We start from the raw sequence: 12,546 nt of genomic DNA on the forward strand, positions 1-12,546 counted from the left end.
GCCGGGTGGGGGGGGGTGACCCCTGCTGCCCCCCACTACCCCATGCTACATGGGGGGCTCTGCATGAGCCCCCAACCCCCCCTCAGTACCTCAGTTCTCCCATGGCTGCCCTGCCCACCCCAGCTCTGGCCCTTTAAGAAAAAAACCCCTGAGAAAAACCCCAGGCCTCATGGGCTCCTGCAGTGGCCTTGGTGCTTTGGAGGGCCAGTGCAGAGCCCCTCACATGGCATGGGGCAGTGGGGGGCAGCAGGGATGGCTCCCCTCTGGAAGGAACTGGTGAGTTTGGGGGTTTTCTTGGTTTTTTTCCCCTTAAAGGGCCAGAGCCATGGTGGGTGGGGCAACCATGAGGGGGGCTGGAACAGTAGGGGGGTGGGGGGCTTGTTCAGAGCCCCCCATGCAGCGTGGGCCAGGGCGGGGCAGCAGGGATCGTGCCTCCACCTGGCAACCCGGTGAGCTGGGGCTTTTTTTTTCCCCAAGTGCCAGGAGATGGTGCAGGTGGGGCAGCCATTGCTGGGCTGGAAGAGTGGGCAGGGGATGGGCCTGGGTGATTCAGCTGAATCAATTTGGGACAGTGATTTGAATCACCAAATCAAATCACTGTCCCCCAAATTGGCCAAATCTGAATCAAATACTAGCCGCTTTGCACCTATTGTTTAATGGAATGGATTTAAAAAAACCCACATAAAACAAAAACCCAATTCTGTTGACATTGGACGACACAGATTCGCTTACAGTAAAGCTTTGGAAAAGTAATTTACTGGATACGACAACTGTTGTAAAATCCATTTCCTGTAAGGGACACAGACCTCAGGAGTACTTCAAGCATAGGAAAAAGCTAGTGATTGCTGTACCAAATAACATAGACAAAACTAAGTTCTGTTTTAATAGATTTTTCTGAGACCTATAAGTGTGGTCTGAGGTTGGTTTCTTTTCCCTGTTTTCCTTGTTATTTGCATTCTTTGATTATCCTTGGGGTTTGTGGCTTACTCATGCTTTTATATGCAATCATTTTATTTGATCTTCATGTCCCATTGTTTCCATAATGTAATAAGTTCCATTTGGATGTCTTCAGGTCAGTGTATATCACATTATCAGAGCTCCTTGCAAGCTTTTCTTTGCTTTGTTTTATATATTGCATCTTTTATATGAATTAGAATTGTGTCATTTCTTGAAATTAATAATTAAATTATAAAATGTACAACTTGAAGTTTGCATAAATGCACCTATAGCACATTTAGTTTAGAGCAATTTTTAAAGGAAAGAGAAGGGAAAAAATGTTAAATAATTAACTGGTTACATTTTCATAAGTCACAGCCACCAACTGGTAACTCTCTCTGTCTATTATCAGTATTTATTAGTAACACAGGTTAAGTATGCATTGTTACGCCAGGGCATGTATTGATTTGTACTCTTATCAATATGTATGAACTAAGGCATTTTTGGAGCTTGCTGATTTTAACTAGTTATAAATTGAAGCTGCAGGATATATTTTATTCAAACTTGGCTCTGTACTTAAGTCTCAGATGACTAAATGGTGACAGATGATTATAGAAACCAAATTTAGAGAAAGTAACAGTAATTTCAATTATTCTAAAGTTAATAAGACAGTTTTGGAAAGTTCATACTTAAGTAACTGTGATGTGGACACAATGTATTTCTTTGTAGGGTCTCAATCCTGTTTTAACTTGTTTTAAACACACCTACTTCATAGTTTCATAGTTGGTAGGGTCAGAAGGGACCTGAGCAGATCATTAAGTCCGACCCCCTGACATGGCAGGTAAGAGTACTGGGGTCAAACGACCCCAGCAAGGTGTTCATCCAGCCTCCTTTTAAAGACCCCCAGGGTAGGAGTGAGCACCACTTCTCTTGGAAGTTGGTTCCAGATCCTAGCCGCCCTGACTGTGAAGTAGTGCCTCCTGATGTCTAGTCTGAATCTACCCTCTGCCAGCTTGTGACCATTATTTCTTGTCACTCCTGGTAGTGCTTGGGGGAACAGGGACTCTCCCAATGCCTGCTGGTCCCCTCTGACTAGTTTTTAAATGGCTACTAGATCCCCCCTCAGCCTTCTCTTGTGGAGGCTGAACAGGTTCAGGTCCCTTAGCCTCTCCTTGTAGGGCCTGCCCTGCTGCCCCCTGATCATGCGGGTGGGCCTCCTCTGGACCCTCTCAATGCTGTCCACATCTCTCTTGAAGCGCGGCGCCCAGAACTGGACACAGTACTCCAACTGCGGCCTGACTGTGTCACGTAGAGGGGGAGGATCACCTCCTTGGACCTACTTGAGATGCATCTGTGGATGCATGACAAGGTACGGTTGGTCTTCCTGACTGTGTCCCCACACTGTTGGTCCATGTTCATTTTGGCATCAATAATGACTCCAAGATCCTTTTCTGCCTCTGCACTGATGAGAAGGGAGTTCCCCAGCATGTAGGTGTGCTGCTGGTTCTTCTTCCCCAGGTGCAGTACCCTGCACTTGTCAGTGTTGAAACCCATCCTGTTTTCATCCACCCACCCTTGTAACCTATCCAGGTCCAGTTGTAGCCTATTCCTCCCTTCTGGCATGCCCACTTCTCCCCACATTTTAGTGTCATCTGAGAATTTGAACAGGGTGCTTTTTACCCCCTCGTCCAAGTCACCGATGAAGACGTTGAATAGTGCGGGCCCGCGGACCGAGCCCTGCAGAACCCCACTGCCCACATCCCTCCCTTGAATAAGACCCATCCACCACCACTCTCTGGGTGCAGCCTTCCAGCCAATTAGTGACCCATCTGACTGTGTGGGTCACGACTTAACTCTAGGCAAGTGAGCAGTCTCACTGAGTGCAGTGGGGCCAGTCATGCTTAAGATTTGGCTTAAGACTTAAGTGCTTGGGTAGACCTTGGAAAGATCAGGGCTCAAGTATGTACTGACTGATAGCAACAATTTCTTCCGGCTAAGTTTGTGGAATATTAAAGTAGCTATAACTCTGGCAAATCAAAAACATTTTTTTTTCTAAGCAAAAAGTATACTCCTTATCAGTAAGAATTATTTTCTACATAGCTCTCAATTTCCAGTCTTTATTTTTACATTTAGTCTTGTCTAAAATCATTGTGATTACAACAGTTTTTAAACATAAGGAAGTTTATTTTTGCTTCCTCCTAAACTGAAACTAAGTTCAAGCATTTTGCTTAGATTTAGAAAAGAAAATATTCTTTAGGCATATACAAAGTGTGGAACAGTTCCTTTCAAAAGATGACTGTTTGTTTCAGTAAATTAAGACCATGTGAAATCAAGAAGTTAAAACAGAAATTGTTTTGCAGTCCTAGAGTATTCCAGTTGGCTGGCACTATAGATCCTATCTCAGTGAAGACATGAAAAATTCCTAATATGACATGGCTTTTCAAGGCTAGATATGCTTCTAGGGTAGAGATTCTCCACTGCAATTAACTTTAACATTCAACCTTACTATATATCCACTGAAGTCAATGAATTTCAGAGCTCTTGCACCCAGATTCAGTCTGGCACATGGTCCCTGAGTCCATTTAATTTGCATTCAACTAATGCATTCATCATTGTAGATGTCAGTGTGCATTTCCACTTGGATAGATTTAGTAAAACAGTTGCCCAGCCAGTCTGTTCTCAAGGGTCAAAACTTTGGATCCAGTTTATGCAATAATATGCAGTGTGTCAGCCAGAGAGTGCCACATAAATTGTAGCATTGCCAACTCTTTGTTTTTATAATAAATATTGTAATATTTGATGATTTCCTAAAAGTCCCTGCTGCCAGAGCCATGGTGTTACTTACAGATATTTGTTTTCATTTTTAAAAAGTAACCTTTAACACAGATGCTTATGATAGAACATGTCATCTCTAAAGCCTCTTGCACCAAAGACAAAAAATGAACCGAATTTAGGGAAAAAAATCTCACAATTCTTAAGTAAATTTATATTTTTGGAGCCTTGTTCATGGCTTGTGAGTTGTAAATGCTTGGGGTAGGCAATACTGAAGCTGGTGTCTTGTAAAGCACAATGATCCAGAAAAATTTGCTTAGTGAGTAAAAGGACCAGGAAACAGTCTCACCCATTTAAACAGGGATAAAGCCCATAAGTGAGCTTTCTACTGAAAATAATTTCAGTGAATGGACAGGGTTTTACCTAAAAAGTTCTTCCAGTTTAGGTAGAATTCAAGGGTCATTTGCAATGAAATGTATTTTTTACTGTGTGGTATGTTTAAGAAAACAATTTTTAAAACAGAAATGCTAACACAGATTTAACCCAGGCCCTATTGACTGCCTATTGGTGAAATCCTAACCCCCTTAAATTTTATGGGAGGTTTTCTGTTTAGGGGAGGATTTCAGCTTTGTGCCTTCATATGTGTTTTTATATGTGCTTTGCATTTTAGAGACTTCAATTTTCCAAAGGAACTTGAAATTAAGTACATTCTGCAGAGTTAGTACCAAGAATAAAACATGTCAGTTGATCTGTCTGTTTTTCTATATGATGCACTGAAAAGAGTCCACCAACATGCTATCTATGTGAACAGTCAAATATGAAAATAGTTAGCAAAATGAATGTAATGTAGAAAGAGATATAAGGCTAGGGACAGAAGTTACACAGAAACCGGTTTAAGTAATCAGAGACTGCTTTAAACCTGTAAAAGAACAGAAGTTCATTGCGTGTAAACCAGATTCAAAATGGCTGAAACTGGTTTACAATAAGCCTGGTTGAATGTAGCTTCAGACTTAACTGATCTGGGTCAAACCAGTTTATGAAACTCCTGTCCCAGATCCCTTCCTGGTTCAAGTTAATCACAGTTCCCCAGCATCCTAGCATGCTTTCCATCCCTAGGCTGGGGGGGAGGCAGGGACTTCCCCCCTCCCTCCCCTCAGCCTGGGCAAACCCTGGCTGAGGTTTGGGGGCAAGGAGAGGGGTTAAACTTCCTTTCCCCTGAGTAAAGAGCTTCCCAGGCATTTTCTTTCACCTACTCCACATGGGTGCTTGGACATGTGACAAAATTGGCCTTTGAAGTGGCTTAATTGCCCTTTTGCACCACTTTAATGAACTCACTGTTTACACCTGTGGAGGTGTATTTTGTTTTAATTTCATCATGTTGTACACGTGTGGTGGCGTATTTCACTTTAAATTACCTTGTTATGCAGCAAAGTAAAACACATCCGATATATTTTAGTTTGCTATGTAACAGATTGCAATGGTGCACAGGGTGCTGGAAGTCCAGGTATGCTTGGGGAACCTTGGGCTTGGCAGGCTTCCAGTGCCCCATGCATTGTCCCTGCTCCCTTCTCTGGCCATCAGCACACCCAACTGCCCTCCTGCCACCTTGCTGCACTGCTCCAGGGGCAAGCCAGCCCATTCCCAGGCAGTCCCAGGTGGTGGGAAGGCAGCAGGGATGGTGCACAGAGTGCTGGAAGCCCACCAAGCCCAAGCTTCCCAAAGCATGCCTGGGCTTTCAGTACTCCGTGCACTGTTGGATTGGGTCATGTTCTGCCTGTGACTTGGGGCAGCATCTGCCTGCTAGCACCCTGCCTGGGCAGCCCAGGGGGGTGTCACCACCATGGATGAAAGCACCAGACCCCTGCAGCTCAGGGGCTGCATGGCCCAGCTGCAGCTCATGTGGGTAGGCTCTGCTGAGAAAAAATAAACGGTGAGGGGAAGCCTTTTTTTTTCTGGAGCCTGTGCGCCTCTCCCATGGTCAGGGGGTGAGTTGCTGGTGTGCTGAGCAGCCCCTGAACTCCAGGGGATCCCAGACCTTCCCTCCACAATGGTAGCACCCCTCAGGCGACACCCACCTGCCAGCACCCGTCCCAGGGAGTGCCACCACAGCAGAGGGAAGCACTGGGCCCTGTACAGCTCAGGGGCTGCATGACCTGCTAGCAGCTCATGTAGGCAGACTCAAAAAAAAAAAAAAAAAAAAAGTGGGGAAAGGACTTTTTTTTTTTCCCACCTGGAGCCTGCCCACTTTTCCTATGGCCAGGGGGTGAGCTTCCAGGCCCTAAACTGTGTGTGTGTGTGTGTGTGGAGGGGGGGCGGGGGACAGTCCTTCTCTCCACTATGGTGGAGTCCCCTGGTAGGGCCTGCCTGCTCCCAGGGCATGCTGCCACCACAGAGGGAAGAACCAGGGCACACCTGCAGCTCAGGGGCCACTTGCCCCACCGGCAGCCATGGGAGGCTAAGGCAGGCTGTGGGAAAGAGAAAAAGGAACCAGCCTCTCACCACTTTTTTTATGGCATAGCTTGCTCACAGCAGCAGGGGTGGGGTGGGAAGAGCAGGGTGAGCTGATAGGGGGCCTTCACTGTTCTGTCACAATGATGGAAGCCCCTAAATTGAAACAATGGGTTTTTAATTGACACAATTAAAAACCCACCAAATAAAAACCCACCGTGTCCATTCAGGGAGAACGAAACCCCCATCACATATACAAGCAGCCCATGATGATAAAAGACCTGCTTAGGCATGGAAAGAAAGTTTCTATTTGTTAAAAATGTGGTTTTGGATGTTCTGTCATACCACTTGCTTTTTCCCTGTTCATTGTCAAACTTAAGGATTTTTTGGGGTGATATCTTTATTGGACCAAATATACACTTAGGATAAATTCAGACAAGCTTCTGAATGCAACATAAAGACTGTCTTGCAATCAAAAGCTTGTCTAGCTTTATCCAAACTATGCAGTTGGTTCAATAAAACATATTACCCCAAAGCATCCTTGCCTCTTGTGTAATCCCTGGACCATCACAGCTACAAAATCAAGCCAACACTACCAAAACTTAAATTAGATATTTTAGGACAGGTTGGCAAAGTGTAACAGATAACCCCATTATCAAGACCAGTATTTCTTCACTGAAGCAAACTGATTCTAATACAAAAAGTGGCATGTAAACTACAGCTGAGTGTAAACTGGAGGTTCAGTTGATAATAAAATCCCGCACTTGGGGTTATCTCATTATTTGGAAATACCCTGACTCTGAAAAGTGCTTATTCTTTCAACACCTTAATGCCATGATTGACAAAGGGTGAAGTTAACCTAGAGCCCTCTGTAGTACTAATGCCCATATTAAGGAGAGTATGAGTTGAAGGCACATGCTAACTATTTTGCAGTAGGAAAGTCTATGATGGCTGTGATTAGGCCATCATTAAAGAGGCATTTGATTTGTCAGGAATGGTAAATAGGATCTGAATTTAAGCCATTTGCCTGGCCAAAAAACACTCTAGAGGAGACTAAGGGTGTAGACAGAAGTTACATTTTTTTTGTGTGATTGGCCCCCTGAAAGCACTCTACAGCCATGTGGTGACACACGTGCATGGCTTAAGAGAGCTTTAAAAGTGGCCAATTGTGCAACAAATTAACTCTTATCAAGTGAGGGACCAGATGAAAGCGCTCCACTTAGGGAACTTCTCTTCCCTAGTGTCAATCTGTTGCACAATCAGGGCTAGGCTGCATCAGCTCAGCCCCACACCCCAGTGCTGTCTGCAAGAAGAGAGGGGGAGTGAGCAGTGGACTGGGGTTGCCCAGCCTGAGCTGGAGGGTGGGTCAGTGGATTGGAGTCTCCTCACCCTGTAGTCCCCCTCTAACACTCCCCCTCCAGCTCAGGCCAGGCAAACCCCAGTCCACACCCTGCTCCTCCTCCCTTCTCATCCCTTCCTTCTTGTAGACAGCACCGGAGCTGGGGGCGGAGGGAGAGAGGCTGGGGGCAGGGGAGAGAGGCTTCAGGCTCCTCTTCTTAATTGGCTCCAAAGTGGAGCTGATTCCCCCCCTCCTCCACCCCTTAACCCAGTAGATGAATGTCTTTTGGGTTACAGGGGCTGCTGTAACTCATGGTGCTTTATGTAAAGTGCCATGAGTTAGAGCAGTGGCTTGCACTTCTGTCAGCACCCTAATTGAGAGAATACATAGAACCTGATTTTCTTTCCATTCCTCTGGTATACATTTCATTCCACACTTCTTTGTTCTCTACACAAAGCCCGGTCATTCCAGGAGAGGTGACTCTCAACCATAACTAAACAGTTTGTTGTCAGTAGTCAATAAGACTGTTTTTTGCTGCTTTCACATTAAATGGAAATTTCCTGCTGTTTCTTGCTGTCAGAAAAAATGTAGTAGTCTATGGATTTATATCCATGAAACGTCAGTGACCTGACTGATACATCAGAATGGGGGAATGTAACTGGGAACAGAATTTCTCATTCTCTATAACCCTAGGAACATTTTCTTGAGGAAAAAACAAACAAACAAAATATGGTACATATGAAAGAATATTTGAATGTATTGAGTGTAAAAGACTAAATAAAGTGACTCTTCATTTAAAGGTGTCTCCCAAAATTACTTTGTTCTGGCTTTCCAATTCCCAATGTCATTTCAGTATAAATTATTACCAGGGAAACTTTCCTATGATTTCAATATACATTCCATATTAAGATATATGTGCACATATCTATGTGAAATTTTGTTACAAAACCCACTTCATTGGAATTACCATTGTACTGTTTAGAGTTAATAAGTATTTTCTAATGAGATCTACAAGGCCAAATTCCATTGAAAACCAATATACACTTAAAATATCTTCCTACTTTTAGCTATAAAGTTTGGACTTATCATCACCTTTTGTTATAGAAAAATAAAAATTACATGTTAAAACCTACAATCAGGATATCAGTGAGCATGATTCAGAGAAGCTTCAGTAAGGTCAATGAGGCTAAAGTGTTTTACACCGACTGGATATCTGTGCCAAAATCTTGGATTAGAAATGAAAGCATCTATTACTCACTGTAATTGAAGGCCCAGCAAAAACCAAACTAAGCAGCATCAGGAAAGGAACAGCCTCTTGTGTAGGTTCAATATATGGCATGCTCAGACTTTTGTCATAGCAGTTGAATCCAGAATGAACTGGCTTGAAAACATCAGTGAGTTCAAGAAAATAGAGGCTAACAACCGAAGATGCCAATATGGGCAACTGGGAAGGAAGAAAATGCAATGAATTATTATTTTGTAATATATATTTATGCATTATTACATGCGTTTTTGCAAAAACGCGAAAGTCTGTTAGCAAATCATTTCAATATTGCACAAATTTCAGCCAGCAAGCTAGAAAGTAAATTAGTAAACTATTTTAATTAACCAATTATTGCACAATTGATGTCAAATACAATTGTATACAGGCAACTTCATTACTTGCATTGAAATGTTTCTCAGTTAAATGAATCATTAAATTACAACATGTGATAGATGAATCCCCAGTATTTTGGAGCTTCAGTTTGTGCAGCCATTTTTCAGATTCATCTAATCAAACCGTGACCCTGCTGTAAGAGAGGCACTGTAGGAACCCCTTTTCTTCTACCCATCAGGTGTAGACAGGCTACTAGGTTGATCAAGTGAATGGAGAGCCTATCTTATGAAAGGAGACTGAGCTTGACTTTGTTCATCTCAGGAAAACAAAGAATGAGCAGGATATGATTCTCCCTGCCCCACACTCCCCCTCCAAAAAAAAAAGAAAAAAAAAAAAAAGAGAAGAAGTCAGGGGCATATGTGAATGTAGGCACCAAAACAAATGGCTGTAAACTGATTTTGAATAAATTTGAGCACAAAATTAGACCAAAAAAGCCCCCCTCTCTCTTGAATTATACTAGTAGGTCAAAGGGGCCACATACTTCCACAGCAAACTTGCCTGTGACAAACACATTGCAGGTCCTTATTTACTGCTCATAGCTATTTGACAACAAGTTTGAAAACCAGTTTACAAAAATATTTGCCAACACGTATTATTCCCATATTTTCTTGATTCTAAGACGAGGTTGTTTTCCCTGCACAACATGGGGATCTTGCTTATAAGGCTATGTTTTATAAGATTTTTAATCAGTCAGGACTTACTATCTACCCCAGAGGCACACCAAAAGCCATTTCTCATTGCTGTCCTGTTTATCATTGCCCTTTGTTAAGGATCTTTCAACCTGCTTTTGATCAACATGACAGTGTCTATGCCCAAGCCAATTTGAATTCAATCTCAAAAGAGGCCTTAATGAAAAACTATATGAAAAGCTTTCCTGGAATCCAAATAATCCAAATACATGATATATATAGTGCATTTCCTTCAACCATTCAATTTTGTAATTCTATCAAAAAAAGCAATTAATTTTGGTTGGCAAGATTCATTCTGCATAAGCTCCTGAGGATTATAGTCTGTGGTTGCTTTATCCTCTAGCTATGTTGTGACTGTTATCCTTCACAAATTATTTTCATTAATTTATTGGGGATAGTGGGTAGATTTTTGTAGGTAAATTCACCCAGTTTCTCCATCAGCTTCTAGAATAAAAAATGAGTCTAATAGAAGTAGCTCTCCAGCAGAAAGCCTTTCATGGGAGACTGTCACAATGATGACCAGTTGCAAGCACCCATATGGTAGGGAGCATACACTGGTCAGCATAGTCTCCAACTAGTAGGGAATGTAGAGACTTCTGCATAGGTAAAAAAAAAAAAAAAAAATCAGACTTGGAAAACAAATTTGCTTAAATCTACAACCATGCAGTCAAGACATTTCATAGCATCAAGCAGATGAATCATTCCATTTCTCTTGAGAAAAAATCTATTCAGTGTGCAAAAATGTATAAATGTTCTGCCACAACTTAAAGCAGGGGCGGGCAATTATTGCAGCTGGAAGGCCGCTTACCAAGTTTTGGCAAGCTGTCAAGGGCTGCATGGGTAGCCCCTCCCCTTGACATGTGCCCTGCCCCCTGGTCACCATCTTATGACCTGAAATCCTGCTCCCTAACCCCTGATCTTTGCAACCAGGAGTCCCTCCCCTTGCCCCCAGAATTACTCCTTTCAGCAAGAGGTTCTGCCATCTCAGAACCAGAAAAATACCAAATTGTACTCTAAAAAGCAAACATCTACAACGTTCATTAATTGATTTAAAAAAATATTTTTGATCTGGTTTACATATATTTGTGTAATGTGCATACAGGTGATTGTATATAATAGCTTATAATGAAGTCTCACTCTTGTATATTGTGGGGAGGGGTGGGGGCATAGGAGGTATGTATAAGGTTGTGGGGGGCTGTGGGTATGTGGGGTGTGGGGGAGGGTGTGAATGTGTCTGTGGGGAGTGGGTAGGTGTGGAGGGTGGGTGTGGGTTGAGGGAGTACGTGGGTCTGTGTGTGGATGAGTATGGGGTTTGTGGGGGAGAGGGTGGCTGGGATGTGTGAGGGGGGGGAGGATGGGGGTGTATGGCAGTGCAAGGGGGTGTGGGTACATGTGTATGGTGGGGTGTGCATGTGGGACTCACCCTACAAACACACGTGCACATGCGCGCGCGCACACACACACACACACACACACAGACACACACACACACCCCCCCTGGGGTACCAACATGGCCCTGTGCTGCTGCAGTCCCAAGATGCAGCCAGGAGCCACCTGATGCTGGAGCAGCGTGGGGGCAGGAAGGCAGGGAAGTGGCTGGGGGTATGATGGGGTGGATCTAGGTTGCTTGGTCCTACTGCCCCTGGATCTTATCATCTTTGAGAGGCAGCCAGGAACAAATAAATATTAATTTACTAAACTTTTTAGGGGCCCCATGAGCCAGATAGAATGGCTTGGCAGGCTGCATTCAGCCTGCAGGCTGTATTTTGCCCATCCCTGACTTAAAGGGTTACGTGGCTTTTAAAATCTTAATAAAATAGAAAATCAAGTATAAACATCCTAATGATTTCTGTTCCATCGTAAAACAAGAGGACAATCTTGAAGCTAGGTACACTATATATGTCAGATGAAGATGACGGTGTGTGATCGAGGTTCTGTATGACAAGAGAAAACTGACGGTATCTAGTAACTGGTCGTTTTCAAACTTGTAAACACGTACTTGTTAAGTGCAAGTTTTGGGGAAAGAAAATGTAATTTTGGGTTGGGGGGAAGGAGTATTAGCTGGGCTCCACTGAAAAATGCTTTTTAATGGGGAGGGGGGTGTTTTGCTTGAAAATAACAGCTTTGCTTTGGGGTGACACAGGACAGGGCTAAGAGTTTACCTTGTATTTTGAAAAGTGTTGCTTAGTGTTGGGGCCGAGGGGCTGTGGCCAGCAGCCTGGGCACGTGGGCCGGGGAAAAGGTCGGCACGGCGAACTAGAATTAGGCACTGACGCGTAGAGATTGATTAAAGATTGTTTTACTTACACTGTAGGTGGTCGCGGTGCAGGCAGGAAAAACTTTCTTGAGTTGCAGTTACAGACAAACACAAGTGGAGTTTGCTAGGCTCCACCAAAGACACACGAGCGGAGTTTGCTAGGCTCCGCTAAACGAACATGAACAGAGCTCTGGATACCATTCACGGAGTTTGCTAGGCTCCGTGGAATGACCAAAATGAGAGTCCAAAAGGTGACTCTCCACGAGCGCGCAGGGTAGGGTACGTCGAGGGATCGTGCGGCGACGGGGAGAGGCTAGAGGTTGATCAGGCCCCTGTATCCTCCTCTAAGGCACACGCGGAGTTTGTTAGGCTCCACAGCGCACTTAGAGTTCTTCACGAGATGGATGTGAAGTCCTCCAACTTGGGCGGAAACTGCTCAAGCCTCTTA

At 43.9% G+C, this 12,546-nt stretch overlaps 1 protein-coding gene across 2 annotated transcripts in view; it reads right to left on the reverse strand.

Annotated features, from left to right (window-relative positions):
• Nucleotides 1-12,546, reverse strand: part of PLPPR4 (phospholipid phosphatase related 4) — a 63,986-nt gene that overhangs the window by 25,066 nt on the left and 26,374 nt on the right. For both annotated transcript variants that reach the window (XM_006015005.1, XM_006015004.1), the window contains exon 2: nucleotides 8,754-8,939. In XM_006015005.1, coding sequence (XP_006015067.1) covers nucleotides 8,754-8,939 — 186 coding nt within the window. The remainder of the gene's footprint in view (nucleotides 1-8,753; nucleotides 8,940-12,546) is intronic.

Source organism: Alligator sinensis, unplaced genomic scaffold (assembly GCF_000455745.1).
Source record: "Alligator sinensis unplaced genomic scaffold, ASM45574v1 scaffold647_2, whole genome shotgun sequence".
NCBI lineage: Eukaryota > Metazoa > Chordata > Crocodylia > Alligatoridae > Alligator > Alligator sinensis.